This window comes from Odocoileus virginianus, chromosome 2 (genome assembly GCF_023699985.2).
Source record: "Odocoileus virginianus isolate 20LAN1187 ecotype Illinois chromosome 2, Ovbor_1.2, whole genome shotgun sequence".
In the NCBI taxonomy this organism is placed as follows: Eukaryota; Metazoa; Chordata; class Mammalia; order Artiodactyla; family Cervidae; genus Odocoileus; species Odocoileus virginianus.
In genome coordinates this window covers 74,427,634-74,448,855 of record NC_069675.1, presented here as the reverse complement: position 1 = coordinate 74,448,855, position 21,222 = coordinate 74,427,634, and the positions used below count along the sequence as shown (strand labels likewise).

The 21,222-nt window shown below is 41.0% G+C and overlaps 1 protein-coding gene across 6 annotated transcripts in view; it reads right to left on the bottom strand.

Annotated features, from left to right (window-relative positions):
- Positions 1-420: 420 nt before the first annotated feature.
- LDAH (lipid droplet associated hydrolase) overlaps positions 421-21,222 on the bottom strand; it is a 94,210-nt gene continuing 73,408 nt past the window's right edge. For 3 of the 6 annotated variants that reach the window (XM_070451238.1, XM_070451229.1, XM_070451246.1), the window contains 2 exons: positions 18,567-18,649; positions 421-2,680 (listed from right to left, as the gene is read on the bottom strand). In XM_070451238.1, the coding sequence (XP_070307339.1) occupies positions 2,489-2,680; positions 18,567-18,649 (275 nt within the window). In that variant the 3' untranslated portion in view covers positions 421-2,488. Of the gene's footprint in view, positions 2,681-12,548; positions 15,462-18,566; positions 18,650-21,222 lie in introns of those variants that run through there. The other 3 variants (XR_011482208.1, XM_020898271.2, XR_011482207.1) reach the window with 2 other exon arrangements.

Genomic DNA, 21,222 nt, shown 5'->3' with positions numbered 1-21,222 from the left:
TTTGTTTAATTCTTAATGAAACGAAATGAGCTTCAATCTTCCAAAATCTGATTCTTCCCTCTCTAAAAGCAGCACTGAAAAAGTGGCTTTCAATTTAACCGAGAGTGTGCATGTGTGCTAAGTCACTTTAGTCGTGTCTGACTCTTTGCGACCCATGGACTATAGCCCAGCAGGCTCCTCTGTCCACAGGATTCACCAGGCAAGAATACTGGAGTGGACTGCCTTTTCCTCTTCCAGGGAATCTTTCCAGAAACTGAACCCCCATCTCTTTAAGTCTCCTGCATTGGCAGATGGCTTCTTTACCACTAGTGCCACCTGGGAAGCCCTTAATTGAGAGGCTATGACCTGAGTCTACCTCAGGAGAACGTGAAGCCTGTACCCCTCCTCCCCAACACACAGAGGTCAGGCCAGGCAAGATCATAAAGTGTGGGTAAAATATTTATTTTGAAAATTCATTTGGTGCTTAGATGATTAACAGGAATTACAAGCCAGTATCTTTTACTTTATCATTTTACTTATTATTTTTTAAGCTCTGGTAAACTTTGGTTTATCAGGTATAATTTCATACATGTGGATTTCTGAAACATGAAGTAACATTGTAAAATAAGGCTAACAGAAACACTGGGTGTGTTATTCTTGATTCTAGTAGCATGATTTACCTAGTACTTGCTTAAGTGCTTCAGTATCTTATAGAGCATCTCCTGTATGCAAGGTACTTCAGAGTCCTGAGACCCAGCTCCTAACATTAGATTTCTAGAAGGCCTCTCCACACAGCTGCCAAAAAGGACTTTATGTATGCAGCCTTCTGCCAATGGCTTATACATCTACTGGCCCCTTTCTGGGGCTGAGAGCACTGTTTGCCTGGAGCTTGGCTCCTCCCCTCTGAGACGTCATTTGCTCTGATGTGGAAGCCAGGCCAAAGGATCATATCTCATTCGACATTCACCACTGGGTTGGCAGCATATCAGAGCTGAATCTTTCATCAGAGGGCTTTAGGTTTTGAGAAGAAGGACAACATCCCCTTGTCCTTACGAAATAACACCATGAGGGATTTCCTCCAGGAGAAAAAATGGAATGTTTCTATCTATCATTAACCATCTCCGCAGTCAGTGGGATTTACTGGCTAAGTAAATCCTAAGGTCCCAGGATTGAATCAATTTAGGGAAGGAAGCAATACTGTTAGCAAGCTCTAGATTAGAGAACAAGCTTCTTTATTGGAACTCAAGGTGTCCGGAGAGGGTGAATTCACATAATTTAATGGGTTTTTTTTTTTTTGGCTCATTAGTAAAACAATTTCTTTCCAACTAACTGGAGAACTCATTTATGATGATCCTCTATTCAGCAATTTAAAGATGCCCTTTCAAAATTTACTTCCTGGAAGATTTTCAGAAGAAAAGAATCATTAATGTAGCTAACAGTCTATCTTCAAGGTCTTTATAGCACTTGGCTTATTGCTGGTCTGCAGTGGAGTTTGATTGAAAAAATCACAGAATGGGCAGTTGCCTGTGGCAGGCAAGAGGTTCATGGGGGCAGCTCAGTGTCACCCCATGCTGGCTCTGGAGAACGGAAACCTGCAGGGAGCGCCCATCCAGGACTTACTGGTTGGCTGTGGAGGAAGGTACAGCTGGGATCCTTCAGTAACGCTTATTAGTCTTAGTTACCAGAGGAACGTCTGACGAGCTTTATTCGCTCATTACTGTGGCACGTCAGGAAGTCACTCGCCTCAGGGGAGGAGACAGACAGTGCGTCCCCTGCCACGGGCTCCGCTGGGCTTGTGCACCAGCAGCCAGACAGAAGGCTGACTTGGTGGTCTGAGACAAGCTGCAAGGTAGTAAGAGGCAGGGTGTGCAGGCTGTCCTGCTATCCAGTCTGATTTTGGTGATTTCAGCCAAGATCTGTGCAAAGTTAGTTGGGCTGACCTTCAGCTTCTGTCCTTAAAAGAGACCCGGGTCCACTGCCAAGCTCCACTGCTTGTCACTTCCTGGATGAGTGTCTTCTCATAATTTCATATGCTTCACATGTCTGACTATGCACTTGACATTCACTGGTCCTTTACATTTTCTCGTAGTTCTTTCACAATTTTCTCTGCGGTCGGGGGGTGGGGAGGTGCTATTCTACATTGTAAATTAAAATAAAAAATTTAGATTTCCTTTTGTGCAATGATCTTGCCTATCAAAATTAAGCTGATGGTACCATCGGGCATTTCGTGCACACATGAAAGACTTTGTTTAGATCAGTGTGTTCCCTGAGTCTTGGGAATGTGTTGTTAATTCTAGGGAATATTGGTCAGCTGTGTTTGTTGCAGTCTGTAGCACGGGGAGCTGGGAACTGAGTTTTTTAAGCCAAGAGGGTCTCACTTTTTTTCCTCTTCTAACATCAAATATTAAGATTAGACATTTACCCATTAAGTATACTACTTACTACTAAGAGGCAGTATACCTACCACCTCTACATACTAGCTATCGGTGTTTGCACCTTGTGTCAGTATTTACATTTTGGACAGATCATCCTTTAGCCAGTCAGCTACCATGTCGGCCACTTCCCGGAAAAAATTGAGGATAAACGCATGAGGTATTTTTTTCTCACAGAGTCGAATATCTGCTTCTGGAAAATCTTTCTTTATGTTGTCATAGTACTCTTTTGGACACCAACCGTCTGTAGTACCATAGTAAAATATAAGCTAGAAGACAAGACAAAAACACTTTATTAGATTTCCCCTCCCAGCATGGATCTGACCCAAGCAACCTACGACGCTTTGAAAGCAGCCCTGGCAGCTGGCCCTGTACTCTAGTCCCAAAGCTTGCTGCGGAGAGTGGCTCTCTCAAGGCAGTGAGCCTTCATGGTTTATGGGAGTGAATCTTGGCATCTGATGTTAAGAAACCCATGTAGGGAGAGTCCTGTGTGATACATTGCCCATGATCCACTGAAAGGATTCGCCAGCAAAGTAGTATACGTTGTGGTTGGGATGGACACTGGAAAGTGTGCCGAGAGGGGCAAGGAAGAGTTATTGAGACATACATGATCACTGAGTGACTTACAACCATTCATTACGAATAAAAGTTTTCATACAGCCATATGCTAGGCACATGGGACATGTTTGTTGAATGTACACAAAGAGGAATCAGATGGACTCAGGTTTCTCAGTGCAGCAGATGAATTGTGATCAGAACCCTGAGGGTGTCTGTGACATTTCTACAAACAGGCTCCATGGAGCAGGGAGAGAATGCTGATTTGGGGGGAGGCATTATAATCATCCTTTAGGTGAGAACAAGCAGGTGGGATGGAGAGAGAGCTTCCTTTGAGGAAGCATTCCTAGGATGCTTATTGAATATTGGATCTGCCCCAGCCTCTGATAGACAAACACACACCCATCCATGTATGCACACATATTTATGTTTGCAGTCGCAGCCGACTCTTTGCGACCCCATGGACCTTAGTCCACCAGGCTCCTCTGTCCATGGAATTTTCCAGGCCAGAATACTGCAGTGGCTTGCCATTTCCTTCTCCAACACATATGCATACACACACACATATGTGTATATAGGCACACATATGTGCATATGTTTATGGGCACTTGATCATATATACACACATAAATATATATGTGTGTATGTATATGTATATTCACATATACATCTATAAGTATATATATACACATACATCTTTATCTCAACATTGAGCCCTAAGCTGCTGTTCTTCATCAAAAAACTATATTCTACTTCTGCATTTTTTGGGAAAAAAAAAAGGCAACAAAAGTGAAATCTTATTCAGAAAGTTACATACAGGTAATTTCTGCACACACACACACACACACACACACACACACAACCCTAATTTTTTGGCCCCTCTGACATCTGTCATCACTGGAAAAAAAGAGTTCTGCCTGACTCCAACTCCAGCCCTTAAGTGGCTAGTTACAGTCACTTATACTTCCACAATACACCAAATTTGCTCACTCATTCAAATGCTTAATCATTAACCTGTCGGGCAAATACTTATTGAGCATCTTCTCTGTACTAGGTACCTGGAAAACAGATAACAAGGGGGCGGAAGGATTGGAGGCGCCGCGCATACAAGGCAAGTAGCCCGGATGAGGGCGTCTGGTGGGAACCAGTGGGCAGGAGAGGTTCCCCAGGCACTGAGGCCCAAGCTGAATCTTCAATCTCGGAGGGCGCCCTGTGCAGAGCATACCGAGCAAATAAAAAGTATGAAGGAGCACGGCACACTTGGACATTGGAAGTAATTAGAACTGGTTAGAATATGGGTGGTGGGAGAGGAGGTGGAGAGAAATGAAGTCCTTGAACAGCCTCTGAGCTCCACTAAGGAGGTTGGACCTTGTTCTGAAGTCCACAGGAGCTAACAAAAGACTTCACACAATGAAGTGACATGACTGAGTCTGTGTGGTAGGAAACTTACTCTGGCTGCGATGACGGAGAGAGACCTCTGGAGGGGATCAAGTAGAGGAGGGAGGAGGATATGGGAAATAAATGTTAGTGCCCACTGGGTTAATTTTCTCCTTGGATCATTAAATCCATATTGGAATAAGGAGAGGTGAAGTCAATCTTATAAAAATACCAGCCTTTAGGAATCCAGATAGGAAAAGAAGAAGTGAAACTCTCTCTGTTTGCAGATTACGTGATCCTCTACATAGAAAACCCTAAAGACTCTACCAGAAAATTACTAGAGCTAATCAACGAATACAGTAAAGTTGCAGGATATAAAATTAACACACAGAAATCTCTTGCATTCCTATACACTAACAATGAGAAAACAGAAAGAGAAATTAAGGAAACAATACCATTCACCATTGCAACAAAAAGAATAAAATACTTAGGAGTTTATCTACCTAAAGAAACAAAAGACCTATACACAGAAAACTATAAAACACTGATGAAAGAAATCAAAGAGGACACAAACAAATGGAGAAATATACCATGTTCATGGATTGGAAGAATCAATATTGTCAAAATGGCTATACTACCCAAAGCAATCTATAGATTCAATGCAATCCCTATCAAACTACCAATGGTATTTTTCACAGAACTAGAACAAATAATTTCACAATTTGTATGGAAATACAGAAAACCTCGAATAGCCAAAGTAACCTTGAGAAAGAAGAATGGAACTGGAGGAATCAACCTGCCTGACTTCAGACTATACTACAAAGCCACAGTCATCAAGACAGCATGGTACTGGCACAAAGACAGAAATATAGATCAATGGAACAGAATAGAAAGCCCAGAGATAAGTCCACGAACCTATGGTCACCTTATCTTCGACAAAGGAGGCAAGGATATACAATGGAAAAAAGACAACCTCTTTAACAAGTGGTGCTGGGAAAACTGGTCAACCACCTGTAAAAGAATGAAACTAGAACACTTTCTAACACCATACACAAAAATAAACTCAAAATGGATTAAAGATCTAAATGTAAGACCAGAAACTATAAGACTCCTAGAGGAGAACATAGGCAAAACACTCTTCGACATAAATCACAGCAGGATCCTCTATGACCCACATCCCAGAATTTTAGAAACAAAAGCAAAAATAAACAAATGGGACCTAATGAAACTTAAAAGCTTTCGCACAACAAAGGAAACTATAAGCAAGGTGAAAAGACAGCCCTCAGATTGGGAGAAAATAATAGCAAACGAAGCAACAAAGGATTAATCTCAAAAATATACAAGCAACTCCTCCAGCTCAACTCCAGAAAAATAAATGACCCAATCAAAAAATGGGCCAAAGAACTAAACAGACATTTCTCCAAGGAAGACATACAGATGGCAAAAAAACACATGAAAAGATGCTCAACATCACTCATTATCAGAGAAATGCAAATCAAAACCACAATGAGGTACCATTACACGCCAGTCAGGATGGCTGCCATCCAAAAGTCTACAAGCAATAAATGCTGGAGAGGGTGTGGAGAAAAGGGAACCCTCTTACACTGTTGGTGGGAATGCAAGTTAGTACAGCCACTATGGAAAACAGTGTGGAGATTTCTTAAAAAGCTGGAAATAGAACTGCCATATGACCCAGCAATCCCACTTCTGGGCATACACACCGAGGAAACCAGATCTGAAAGAGACACGTGCACCCCAATGTTCATCGCAGCACTGTTTATAATAGCCAGGACATGGAAGCAACCTAGATGCCCATCAGCAGACGAATGGATGAGGAAGCTGTGGTACATATACACCATGGAATATTACTCAGCCATTAAAAAGAATTCATTTGAATCAGTTCTAATGAGATGGATGAAACTGGAGCCCATTACACAGAGCGAAGTAAGCCACAAAGATAAAGACCATTACAGTATACTAACACATATATATGGAATTTAGAAAGATGGTAACGATAACCCTATATGCAAAACAGAAAAAGAGACTCAGATGTATAGAACAGACTTGTGGACTCTGTGGGAGAAGGCGAGGGTGGGATGTTTCAAGAGAACAGCATCGAAACATGTATATTATCTAGGGTGAAACAGATCACCAGCCCAGGTTGGATGCATGAGACAAGTGCTTGGGCCTGGTGCACTGGGAAGACCCAGAGGGATCGGGTGGAGAGGGAGGTGGGAGGGGGGACCGGGATGGGGAATACATGTAAATCCATGGCTAATTCATTTCACTGTATGACAAAAACCACTGCAATGTTGTAAGATGATTAGCCTCCAACTAATGAAAATAAGTGGAAAAAAAAAAAGAAAAAAAAATACCAGCCTTTAGTATAGTAACATTAGGGCATAACCAACATTCAAAGAGATGGTTAATTAAGAAACACTTTAAAGGGGAGAATATTTAATGTAGCACTCCAGAGAGTCAATTACTAACAACTCAACCTTGAGTTGTAGACTTATTCTGAGTCACTTCATAGAGATTATTCTGGCTGTCACCTGGGATTTAGTCTTGAAAGCTGCAAAGGATCTGTGGCTCATAGATTTCTCACTTAACTTACTCTTCTTATTCTCCTATTTTTCTCACTACAATCATTTCTGGGCATGCCAAAGTACCAAAACCAGAATTCATTTTGCCAGGATTCTTAGCAGAGTATGAAGTTGCTTTTGTTTCCTAGAGAACAAGAGTTGCCAGGTTCTTTTTCCCTGGTGCTGGTCTCTCTATGGCTCTAAAATGCTGCAACTTCACAACCAGTAGGTGATGATTCTGGCCGGCTGTGGACAAATAAGTTCCTCAAAATTTCTCAGCAACCACCCTACCACAGCTTTCCCTTGAAATACTGTTGGGAGTACAAGGTGTCTGCAGGCATTAATGACCTACTAATAGGGCTAATAACTTCAGGTTCCCTCTAAACCACTCCCTATTCTTAGCACCAAGAATTCTTTAAATTATATCCAGGAAACAGCATCTGGAACAGTCATTATGCACAGTTGTTCAGCACTTTTTCAGAGTATGAAACATACTTTGTTAAACAGAGTATGTTTAAACATACTTTGTTAAACAGAGTATGTTTAAACATACTGTGTTAAAAAATCTGGAAATTAAAAAAACAACAAAAAAATCTGGAAATTCAAAATTCAGGCTTGGGTTCGTGGCCATCAGGTCTGTCTGTTCCTCTGCTCCAGAGTGCTCTCTTCTCTCACCAAGAAGAGTACTTTGGGAGTCCTAATACCTGTACAGGCTATGGTGGTGAGGTTGTGTGAAAAACCCTAACACAAAAGGTCAGTGAGAAGGAAAGCAATGCAAAAAAGATCGCTCCCAATGAAGTCTCTGATAAGGAGAACAGCATCATGGTGGCACCTGCAATTTGCTTTCCACCTACCTCTTCAAAGACTATTTCTATGATGCATTTACTTTTCAGTGAGGCAATTATAACTTGAAATGTCTCCATTGAGAAGTCCAGCACTGGGGAAACACCATCTCTTTCCTCATGCATGAAGGTGTCAGACAGTTGAGCAGGAATAATAAATATGGATTACAGGGACATACACCTACCTTCAGGTATCAAGAGACAAGTCCTGTCCAAGTAGTAATGGAGTAAGCACTGCCCAAGGCATGTACTAGAAATCTCAACACAAAGTGATGTCAGTGTTGAAGACAGCATTAACAATGAGGATCATAGATTCCTCATATGTTCATTTGAATTTATCTCTCAGTCCTCCATGACTATAATTATTTTGAGGGGGGCTGTATGTGGTTACATTTCTATTTTTAGTATATGTGCTGCAAAAGTGAGCACTGGTTACATTTCTAAGTGATAGTGGGGCAAGGTGGTTTTGCTTCTTAAGTTCTTCTTCAGGCTATATTCAATGAATTGCTCTGTGAGGAAATCTTGGCTTATAAATCAAACACGTGGTTATTTCTAATGCCTTTACATATATTGGCTCAAGATACTTCCTGTTCTCTCTGGATTTTAAGTCACAGGCAATAGATCTGAACAGAGGACTCTGCACCTGTAGCCCTAAACAGGAAACTGGAAAAGTATGGGGTGTGTGGAGGTAGTGCTGGGGGATGGGGAAGGACAGGTGAAGTAGAAAGAAGGAAATAACCAGACACCAAAGCATAGTGGTTAAGAGTGTATACCATTATGCATGAGACAAGTGCTTGGGCCTGGTGCACTGGGAAGACCCAGAGGGATTGGGTAGAGAGGGAGGTGGGAGGGGGGATCGGGATGGGGAATACATGTAAATCCATGGCTGATTCATGTCAATGTATGACAAAAACCACTACAATAAAGTAATTAGCCTCCAACTAATAAAAATAAATGAAAAAAAAAGAAAAAATAAGACTGTATACCATTACTATTAATACACTGATATGGAAAACTGAATCGCAACAAGTAATGATGTCCTGAAGAAAACAAAATAATTTGCCAGGCTCTATGTTAAGTTTTGTGTTCACTGAGTTCTTACAATAATATTCTGAAGAAGGTATTTTAATCCTATTTTACAGACAAGGAAATTTAGGCTTAGTGAGCCAATGTGCTTAAGTTGAAACAATTAATTAATATAACCCAATGAAAAATTCAGTTATAAATCCAGAGAGAGCATTACTAGTCAGAATCTTATATTACTGTTTACGATTAAGAATAAACAGAACCACGGTATGAAAACACAAACTTGAAGACTGAGAAATCTTAAACTGGTTATGAAACCTAACTGAATATGATAGTCTCCGACAGGTTGTCTATGTAGTTCTTCTAGGGTGCTGCATGTCATAATACTATGAAAATACTTACTGTTAACTAAGAATCTCAGGCTATCAGTAGGATGTTTAAATCAAATGTTTACAGGAAAACACATCATTTCCTATAGTATTTCTCCTTGGCACTTGCTTTGATATGCATGGGAATTGTTCAAGAGTATACATTATTAGAGATGGAAATTATTGTATTTCTAAATTGTTATGTTAAGTAATCATTTCTCTATTAACTAGAAAGTTTAATTTTCTCAATTCTAGATTCTGATTGTCCAGGACTGTGCTTTTGCTTTTCTCTGGGTACCTTCCACAATAAGGTGGAATTATGGTCACTAACATCTCTGTACTCTGAGACACATTTTCCTTTAACTCTTCTGTTGCCTCTAAGGAGGTATGTCCCTGCTAAAATGCCCCTGTGAATTGTTAAAGCTTGCCCCCACATAGGAGCCACAGTTGTCTTTTCTCATGTATTTTTTTCTTTTCGCTTTTTACTGCTGAATCTGACAGATTCACAGCATTTCCACCCAAAATGACTCTAAATTTATATCCCACCTGGCACTGGCTAAGTGCTTGAAATTCAGAAGTAAGAGAGCTCTGCCTTAGAGAAGCTCCAGAGTAGGCAAGAACACAGGCAGGTACAAGCTGCCCTTGAACATAACAGGTAGAGAGAGGCATGAACAAAGTGCTGTAGGAGGAAAACGCAACTTCTGACCCGAGGGACGCAGCCAAGTTTTGTTTTAGTATACATGGAGTTGTTGGCTTTTATGCATTACTAATAGAGGGGTTATTGTAAGAACAGAAGACATACTAAAAACCACCTTCCACCTTATGACACAAGTTTATATGTTTGATTTAACTAATAAGTAACAAAAATCACTTTCAATGATATATCAACATCTTAAGATATTAAACACAAAGAAAAGCCATACACACAAATCTCTGTATGGTGATAATAAATATTATTCAGCTATAAATAAAGAAGGAAATCCTGCCATTTGTGACAATATGGATGGGCCCTGAGAGTATTATGCTAAGTGAAATCAGACATAGAAAAGCAAATATTGTATGATTTCACTTATATGTGGAGTCTTAAAAGGTTAGGAGGTGAAGGAAATAGGTCAAGGTTGTCAAAAGCTATAAACTTCCAGTTATAAGATAAATAAGTTGTGGGGATGTAATGTATAGCATGGTGACTACAGTTCACACTATACTGTATATTGACAGTCAGTAAGAGAGTAGACATTAAAAGTTCTCATCCCAAGAAAAAAATTGTAACTAAGGTAATGGATGTTAACGAAACCTGTGATAATCATTGTGCAATATATACATATATTAAATCATTATGTTGTACACTTTAATACAATGTTATATGTCAATTATATCTCAATAAAATCAGGGGAAAAAAATCTATCCAAATTCCTTCTTTCTAAGCAGTAATTCACTAGGACTGCAGGCGTCATAGGAATTGCTGGACAAGAACAACAGGCTCCTCTTTCTATCCTCCCCCTAAAGTCAGACACCTAAGCCTTGACCCTGCAACATTAAAGGAAACCTATTTTGTAATACAAGCATCTCTTTTCAGTTACTTAAAAATCCCATCCCTCTTGGGAACAGAAGAATAACAATCACAAAGCTTTAACCAATTCACTGTAGTCTTTCTGAGCAATCATTTAAAAAATTTTTTTAATTGGTGGAAAATTGCTTAAATGTTGTTGGTTTCTGCCATACAACAATGCAAATCACTCATAATTATTTATATATTATATATATAATATGTATGTATATGTATATAATATAAAATAATATAATATATATGTATAATATATAATATGTATAATAAAATATATGTATTATATATACATGTATGTATATCCCCTCCCCCCTGAGCCTCCCTCCCTTGCCCCCACCTCACCCCTCTAGGTCATCACAGAGCGGCAGGCTGGCCCCCCTGTGTCATATAGCAGCTTCCCACCAACCATCTGTTTTGCATATGATAGTGTGTATATGTCAATGGCACTTTCTCAATTCATCCCACCCTCACCTTTCCCTGCTGTGTCCATAAGTCTATTCTCTAGTAGGTTCATCAGTACCCTTTTTTTAGATTCTATATATATGCACTAATACACAATCCTTGTTTTCCTCTTTCTGACTTACTTCACTCTGTATAAGAGGCTGAGCAACCATTTTTAAGAACCTGAACAATTGCTGAAGAAAGGGAGAGAGTTTAGAAAATTCATTGTCCAATTTAGCTTGCTTCCTTTCTTTCCTTCATCTAGAACTGGATCAATTATCATTCTTAAAAAAAATGAGAATTAAAATCCCTGAGGATTACAAAATGTGGCCGAGGACAGAGGGGAACACACGATCCTTCGGGAGCACTGAGCCCTGCTCCCCCTGCAGGCACTGGAGGAGGGCCAAGCAGGTTACAGACTGGGCCACTCTCCAAGAAACTGGAAAAATCATGCATCGAAAACCCTGCAAAGTGGGGCTCTCTTGTGTCTGCACGACTCACGTGTAAAGGGCCAGAATCTGCTCGTTCCCAAGTGGAAGTCACTGGGGCATCGATACCTAGTTCCATCTCTTCCTTACGTGGGACTGGAGTGAGGAGCTGACCCAAGGCGTCTATCTTCCTCTGGTGAAGCAACAAAGTATTCGGCACCGGCAGCAAACTTATCTCCCTGTGCATCTATTTCTCCCTGGTTATATGCCTCAGGAAACCGGCAGATGAGAAGGGCCTTGCTTAACTAACTTAGAGGAATGGCCAAGGCCAGCTTACCTGAATTCTAGGCACCAGAGGACCGGAAGTTCTGTAAGGATTAAGTAATACTGTGTTTTCCTTCACTGCTGCTCCCACACAACATCTCCCTTAGGCATCTTATAGGAAGAAGTGGTCAGAATGGGACTGGCTAAGTATTTAATATTACAAAAATCTTTCATTACAGAATGAAAACATCAGAAGGGATGGGTGAAAGTGAAAGTTGCTCAAGTCATGTCTGACTCTCTGTGACCCCATGGACTATACACAGTCCATGGAATTCTCCAGGCCAGAATACTGGAGTGGGTAGCCTTTCCCTTCTCCAGGGGATCTTCCCAACCCAGGAATTGAACCCAGGTCTCCTGCATTGCAGGTGGATTCTTATCAGCTGAGCCACAAGGGAAGCCCAAGAATACTGGAGTGGGTAGCCTATCCCTTCTCTGGCGGACCTTCCCAACCCAGGAATTGAACCGGGGTCTCCTGCATTGCAGGAGGATTCCTTACCAACTGAGCTATCAGGGAAGCCCTGAAGGGGGTGGGTATGGAGAGAACAAGTTAGGTAAAGTCTTTTCAAAGTACTCAGAGGTATACCTAGGATATGACTAACTTTATAATAATAATAAACTTTTGTTCAATGCTTAGTATATGCAAGGTCTTTATATGAATTATATGTAGCATTACAGGTTTGGAACAACTGTATAAGAATAGATACTATTATTAAACCATTTTATTGATGAAAAAAGGGGACACAGTGAAGTCTAGTAACTTAACCAAGGTCACCTAGGTAAGCAAGCGGTGGAGCTGGAGCGTGGACCTCAGGTGGTGACTCTCAGGACCCTGCTTCCCATATGCTCATCCTCCTCTGGATCACGCTCCTCTAGAAAACCACCAGAAAAGCTCCAGGGTGTGCTGACACAAAAGTGCTTCAGATGGAGGGCTCCGGGTCCAAATGACTGAGACCCAAACAGACTATCTATTTCCAGGATGATTATGGTATTCTGAACAGGCTTCAGATTGAATAGGCAGAACTAACACAATCAGTTTCAGGCTGAGGCTGGCGGAAAGGCAGTCCTGGTTAGCAGGGTCCAGGGAGCACGTCCTAGGCTCAGCTAAGCGGGACATGGGCATGTCCGAAGGATTTGCATGCCCAGGTCTGCAGAGAACAGTCGCGAGGTTTGTTCGTTCCCAAAGGCAACATGCGCCTCTGGGCTCAGGTGGGCTAAGCAGGATGGGGCGAGTGTAGTGGAGGCGGGTCCCTGCTCCTGAGGACCCTCGGCCCCTTTCCCAGCCACACCATGGCCCCAGGCTGGCCCTCTGGGGGCAGGGGCAGCACCATTTGCAGGCAGTCCTCTCATCGCTGCCCACTGTGGTCAGCAAGCAGCGTCTCGTGTGCTCTCATTGGGAACGATTTCAGAGCCCTATTGACTGATAGTGATGCTTGAATTCCGTCTGGCAGTAGCACACACCAGCTGTTTCCATGAGCCTAGGCCAAGGATGGTCACGGCAGTTTAGAATTTCCCTCCTAAGTGAGTTTTAAATGAAAACTTCAAGTTTGTAAACCAAACACTAATTCACTTTTCTGTGGAAGAGACATACATCCCCTTGTAGTTGAGAACAATGACAGAGCGAGGGAACGCTGACCTCCTGTTTGCCTCAGACACGCCAGGTGCCTCATAATGCAGAGCATACCCCGGGGGCTCCCAGAAGGATTGGGACTGGGGTGGCGAAAACGTACAGTTGACGCTCTTGCTTTGGTTTACTCCATCCTGGCTCTCATTCCCGTACCTCCCCCGCCCCCACTCCTGTCTTAGTCACTGCTCCTCTCTTTCCTCCCAGTTTTTTAGCTGTGTTCCCCAAGGATCAGCCTTTATATGTCTTTTCTCCTCATTCTACATATTTCCTTGGGTTACTATTACCCGTGCTCATGACTCCAAATATATCCTCATCATTCCCAAATCAAAGTTCAGCCCAGATTCCTCTTCTAGGCTTCCTATCCACATATATCCAGCTACCTGCCAGACACGTGTCCCCGGGTGTCCCACAGGTATATCAAACGAAAGGACCAGAAGAAACTACTTTCTCAACCAGCTCCTGCAACTTGCTGGCACTTCTCCTCCCATATTCCCTACCGCGTTACAAAATCCAAATGCAGAGAAATAATCTTACTCCATCGCCATGCTTTCATAAACAATGAGCGCTAAGTGTCTTTGATTCTACTTCCTGGATCTTTCCAAATTCTACCCCCATCTTTACCCCCAACTCCCTTGCCTCAGTTCTTAGAAAAGTCTTCTAAACGGTTTTCCCACCTCAAATTTCATTCTTTTCCAACATTCTGATACGCATTTTTCCAAATAATTCCTCTCACTAGTTAATCTAGCCACATTCCTTGGGCTAACTGATATGAACTGGTACCTCTGAACTGACTGACTGTTCACAGATGGCGTATGTTCTGATGGGTCAGTGGTTAAGAGATATGGTTGTCAAACCTCCTGAACATCACCTTGATTATTACCCTCCTTCTTAAACCCTTTAATTTCCCAACAACTCAAAATAGTCTCTTTAGTGTAGCACACCATGGCTTCTTATTCTCAGGCCAGTGACCAAGCCAGAGTTAATACCACGTTGCCTAAGCTTCTCCAGGACCTCATAGCAAAGCTTCTTCACCTGGGGTCCACAGGTCCACACACGTTCATAGGTGGATGCAGTAGCAGTTGGAGGGAGAGGGTTATGTGAACTTGGATAGGAAAAAGAATGCATCCTTTTTTGCTAACCTCTAACCATGATTTCAGAAGGATTAGAAATATCTATTGTTTGTCATCTATAAAATTACTGAAATCTTCACATTACAGTACACTGGTTGTAGGTAAACTAAAAGTTTTTATGCACATCACTACAAATTTACAATAGTAATTCTGACTGATAGTATATCTCATTTATTTTGTTAGTAAAGATGCACATAATATACATCACAAATATGCTTTTAATGTATTTGGATAGTGATACTTCAATATAACTTTTTGTGGTAAAAAATATACTTCATGCACTTAAAAAAATATTATTCTGAGGAGTCCATCTATGACACAGTCAGAGAGATCCATGGCACAAAAAAGGCTTAGAATCTATACTCTCAGAGCTTTCCTGTCCATCTGTCTAGTGTACATTAACTGATTGTTCAAATATGACGCACTGCTAGGCCACACGGACACCGAGATGAGAAAAACCTTCAGAGAGGGTGGGGGTGGGAACTGATTATTTAAATGCCGTGTGAGAAATGCGATATCATAGCTCTGCACATGGAGCCAGGGGTGCTGAGGGGAGGGACTTCTAACCAAAACCCGGGGCAGGGGAAGGCCTCTTAAAGAGGACAATGGGGACAAGTCCTAAAGGACAGGCAGAATGTAGTCAGGCGAGGGAAGAACACAACCTGTGATGCCACAGGCCCTGCTCTACTCTTTGGGAGACAACCGAGTCTGCTATCTTTGCTTCCGGAAAAGGAAACAATCGTAGGTAGTGCTGAAGCACAGCTGGCTCTGGGTGGAAAGTCTCCAGACCTAGGAAAGAAGGAAGACAGTCAGCTCTGGAGACTTCTCAGAGTTAAAAAGGCCCATTAGCGTCAAGAAGATTAAAAAGATCTCCTCATAGGGAAATGCAGTGGTAAAAAGTTTGAATTTAGATACAAAGCCTGCTGATTATGACAGTGCTCTAGAGGAGGAGAAAGAGTCCAAAGGCCATCCACATGAGGCAGTAAAGTGACTGTTTTTAGACAAATTTTACTGTGGCTTCCTGCCTGGATGGCACAAAAATAGATTTTCCAGAACTGTTTTAAAAGTTGAATAACAGATAAAAATTGAATCATTTTTGCAACAAAATGTGTGGCTCAAAACATCCTCAAAATGGGCAGTCCTGAACAGGAAAGACGTTTCTGAATGCTTATGTTTGGGCTGAGATGGGACAGAGTATCTGTGACTACAATGACCTAAAACAGGGATATGAGGACTTCCCTGGTGGTTCAGTACTTAAGAATCCATCTTGTAATGCAGGGGATGCAGGTTCGATCCTTGGTCAGGTAACTAAGATCCCACGTGCTGTGGAGCAGCTAAAGCCCATATGCCATAACTAACACAGTCCACATGTTGCAATGAAAGATCCTGCCAAGTGTTGCAACTAAGATCTGATGCAGCCAAATAAATAAATAAACATTAAAAAAAAATAGGGATATGTCTAATCTTGGGAATTGATTTTCAAGTCTGACTAATTATCAGGATTGTTTGGAAGGCGTGGGGAAATGCCCACTATTTTGCTAGAACCATGTGCCCTTTCGTTTCTTTACTTTCTCAAGCAGACTGGGACATATGTTGACTCAACTTGTAACCGATATTAAATTACAGCATGTTTCCTTTTTTTTTTTCATTACAGAAACAAAAAAATGGCAATAAACTTCCTGTCTTTTTATACCTCATTTCACTTAGCAATTGGAACTGTATTATTCTGGGGGAGAATTCAAATGTGGTTGGTAGAGAGGGTAGTCAGTTAACTGCAGGTAGTTTTGCATCATTAAACTAAACATGCCTTGCTTTCCCAAGTTTCATGAATACATTCAATGCTATCTTAAAAACAAAATAAAACCATTCCTTCTAGCTGGAAAGGTTTAGCCCTGTGACTGTGTGTTAACATTAACCTTGAAATGCCTGCCATCTACCATTATACCTCCATATTTCTCCCACAAAAGTTTCTGCAAAGTACAGTCCTGACACCATTACCATGAGCGGCCCTCTATCTGGGAATGATTACACTTGCATATGGATTTAACTTAGGACGGGAATAAGTTAGCACCTTCCTTTGACCTCTTTCTGAGCACAACATACAAACAGAATCCAGGAATGATGAGTACTTCGCAGCAGCTGGCTTCCACAGGTGGTAAGACAGAATATGACACATGACGGGTCGAGTCATTCAGCAAGTGTCAATTTCGGAAATGAGCATCTGCCAGTCTTCTTCTTAACTGGGAATTGAGTTGTTTTCATGAACTTCTAGCCTTGTGAACTTAAATGAGGCTTTGAAACAAATTCACTTATAATTTAAATAAAAAATAAAATACTGTTTTTCTTGCATTTTCACAGACATCAGGGACTGGAAACAGTTGCAAGCCCTGGAAAGAGGGTCCCTGTGAGGCCCCAACCTCCCCCATTCAGCTAGTGAGGGTATCCTCTGTCTTCAAAATTTCACTCTTCAGCCAACTGCTATTTTAGAAATATGATGACCACTGTGGTCATAAGACAAACAGACTGGCACTTTCAAAAGTCCTCTCTGGGTGAAGCTACGATAGATCAATATTCTAAAAATATTTTTTTAAGAACATATACATTTCTTGCTTTAAGATAACTTTATTGGGAGGTTATAGAAATATGAATTAACTGTAGGCAAGTTTAAGTCAAATGTCTCAAAGTTTATGGAGAGATTCTAAACATAGCAGGGTATCTAAGATTTTACTTGCAGATTGTAGGTTCCTGGGCCCTGTTAGCCCCACTCAGTGGGGCTCATTTCATTGCATCCAGCAGATGTCACAGTTCAGCACTGACTACAAAGTTCTATATTAGCACAGTCCAACAGAAATACGAAGGCACGCAGGTAATTACCAAAAAAACTCTGGTTAACTATATTTTACAAAAAATGCTTAGTGTATTTTCTAATAACAACATTTTTTAAAGTGTCATATAAAGGAACGGATGAAATTACTTTTAATAGTATATTGGATTAGCCAAAACGTTCATTCGGCTTTTTCTGTGACATCACACAGAAAAATCTGAACAAAATTTTTGGCCAATCCAATATATTATTTAACCCAGTGTATCTAAAATATTACCATTTTCAACATGTAATTAATATATAAACATTAATGAAATATTTTACTTTTTTTTTTGGTACTAAGTTTCTGAAATCCAGTGTGTTATTTTATACTTATGGCACAGCTCAATTCAGAGGAGCCATGAATAAACCCCATGTGGCTAGTGGCTATCATGTTAGATGGCACAACTCTATCCTATTCAGAATGGACAGACAGGCAAACAATGACAGGGGAGTACCAGGTCCATCTAAATTCTAGGATGCTTCGACACTTCCTAAACCATGGCCCCTCACAGTTTCAGAAAGTGGTACTTCCAAATACGCTTGTATTAAGGTTTTATCACTTACAGCAGCAACTTAAAAGGGCAAACTATTTCAATCGATCCCTTTCCGCACCTGCTTGTATAGAAAACTCGTCTTGATGTCAGAACTGGGCATTCCTACACTAGTGCATTGGAGAAGAAGAAAGACGGGCTCACTGAGTCATCAGATCACAGGAATGTCAGTTCTTTTCCAATGTTTCACTTATATTTTAAAATAAATTTTTTCCCCATAAATATTATTGTGAGTATTTTCAGTACAAAGCTCTAGAGAGAAGTATTAATTCTAAAAATAAACCCAACAAAAACAGGTGGTAAAACATATTTAATCAACTATGCAGTCAGCTTTACTTACTTTCTATGCAACTTTCAAGGACTACATTAACGTTAACTAGAACATGATCTGAAATTTACAAACCCTTGAGGTCTTACAAATTCTAACCAACTCTAGCCTTTCATCCTCAGTAAGTACTACAGCACTAAAGTGATTACCTTAGGTAAATGTTCTTTGATGGTTTCGTTGTCTCTCTTTACTACCTCCCTCATTTCTTGGCTCCCAAGGTAGGCAGCGTTAACTACATTAAAAAAAAAAAAAAAGACAAACATTTAGAATATATAGAACAAACACAAATGTCAAATTAATTGTAGTCAATTCCTGTGTCACCCTTTTCTTTTGGCAAGTGCTATGTGATGTGAAATGTCAGGGAGGCCAAGAGAGGCGTGTGAGTCAGTGACATGCACTGACTCTGGAAACAAGGGCATGCCCTGTGGAAGGCTCTCTCTTACCTTCACCTGGCTTTCTCAGCAGCAACGTTTAGCTGTATGATGGTCTAATGTCACATATCCCAGCAGATGTGTGTCACTGTACCCGATCAAGGTATTTTTATGATTTAAGGATTAGAATCACACATTTTAACAGATAAATCATGCACATCAGGGAAACCACACACAGTTGCAAACATTAAAACATCTTGGTAACTTTTTTTTAGAATGGCCACAACTATAAAGAATGTTTGTTTTAAAATAGGTTTAAATGATCTTTAAGAGTCAGTTGTTAATGACGGTCAGTCCTATTATACCTATTATATGCAAAATAGGTACAGTGACCCCCATTTTCAAGATGACAAATATCTGGAAAGAAGGAAGAAAGCCAGTGATAATCCAAATTTGTGGGCTTCCCTGGAAGCTCAGTGGTAAAGACTTTCTGGTACTGCTACACAAATTTTCATTTGATTCTCCATGCCTTGAATTCCACTTTGGTTGGTGTTATTACTGCTAGTTTGCTTTCTTTTTGGCATCATCCTCCTATTTGTCTTTTATCTTTAATCTTTTGTCATTTTAAGTATGTCTCTTGAAATCATAAGTGGATCGAAACACAGTTTAAAGTCTCTCTCTCTTAAATAAAGGACTTAACATACTTGTGTATATTGATATAAAAGATAGCTGGTCTGACTCCAGTCAGGAGGCAGAATAAAGTAATAATAAGGTTCACAGCAGAAATTTATCAAATTGATACTAGAAAAACAAATGAGAAACTAAATGAAACTAAAAACAGGTTCAATAAAACTGATAAATCTCTACAGCCAGAATGTTCAGGAAAAAAATGTGAGAATACATAAAACATTACCAATATCAGGAATGAGAAATGACAACTCTTCAGATACTACAGACATCAAAAGGATCAGTTCAGTTCAGTTGCTCAGTCATGTCCAACTCTTTGCGACCCCATGGACCACAGCACGCCAGGCCTCCCTATCCATCACCAACTCCCCGAGTTTACTCAAACTCACGTCCATTGAGTCGGTGATGCCATCTAACCATCTCATCCTCTGTCATCCCCTTCTCCTCCTGCCCTCAATCTTTCCCAGCATCAGGGTCTTTTCAATGGGTCAGCTCTTTGCAGCAGGTGGCTGAAGTATTGGAGTTGCAGCTTCAACATCAGTCCTTCCAATGAACACTCAGGACTGATCTCCTTTAGGATGGACTGGTTGGATCTCCTTGCAGTCCAAGGGACTCTCAAGAGTCTTCTCCAACACCACAGTTCAAAGCATCAATTCTGCACTCAGCTATCTTTATAGTCCAACTCTCACATCCATACATGACTACTGGAAAAACCATAGTCTTGACTAGACGGACCTTTGTTGGCAAAGTAATAATAATCAGGTAATTTTGTGGACTTTGCCATGCAATTTAAAAACTCAGATGAAACAGTCCGTACACAGACACAAATTTGAAGCTCACTTGACAACAGATAGGGGCTTCCCTGATGGCTCAGCAGTTAAGAATCTGCCTGCAATGCAGGAGACGTGGGCTTGATCCCTGGGTTGGCAAGATCCCTTGGAGGAGGAAATGGCAACCCACTCCAGTATTCTTGCCTGGAAAAAAATCCCATGGACAGAGGAGCCTGGCTGGCTACAGTCCATGGGGTTGCAAAGAGTCAGACACTACTGAGTGACTAAGCATGCATGACAATAGGTAACTTCAATAGTTCTTAAATTTGTAACTTAAAAGCCTCTCCACAAAGAAAACCCCAGGGCAAGATAAGTTCACTGGTCCATTCTACGAAACACTCAAAGAAGAAATAATATTGATTTTAAATAAATTCTTCCAGATATGACTACACATATATGGTTATTTAATTCTCGACAAAGGTGACATTTCAGAACAGCACGAAACAGGTGGTCTCTGGTAGGCAGAAATCTTAGACAACACAAACGATCCTTGCCCTTTTATAATCAATCCCCTCTGAGTGTGGGTGAAACCTGTGAGTAAGATGACATATTGCTCCCACGACTAGGTTATGTTATAAAGTGGAGACTTTAAGGGAGAGTATCTCAGTGGGCCTGATCTAATCATATGAGTCCTTCAAAATCTGAGTTCTCTCTGGCTAGTGGCAGAAGAGAAAGTCATAGATTCAAAGTCCTAAGAGGATGAAATGCACCGCTGATGGTTTGAAGACGGAGCACATGTGAGAAGGATATGAAACTAACCTCGAGGAGATGAGAGGACCCTTGCTGACAACCAGCAAGAAGATGGGGACTACAATCAAAAAGCCAAGTGAACTAGATCCTGCTGACAACCTGAATGAGCTCAGGAGTGGACTTGGGATATGCAGGGGGCATAAAAGAGGCTTGTGACATCCAGGCAA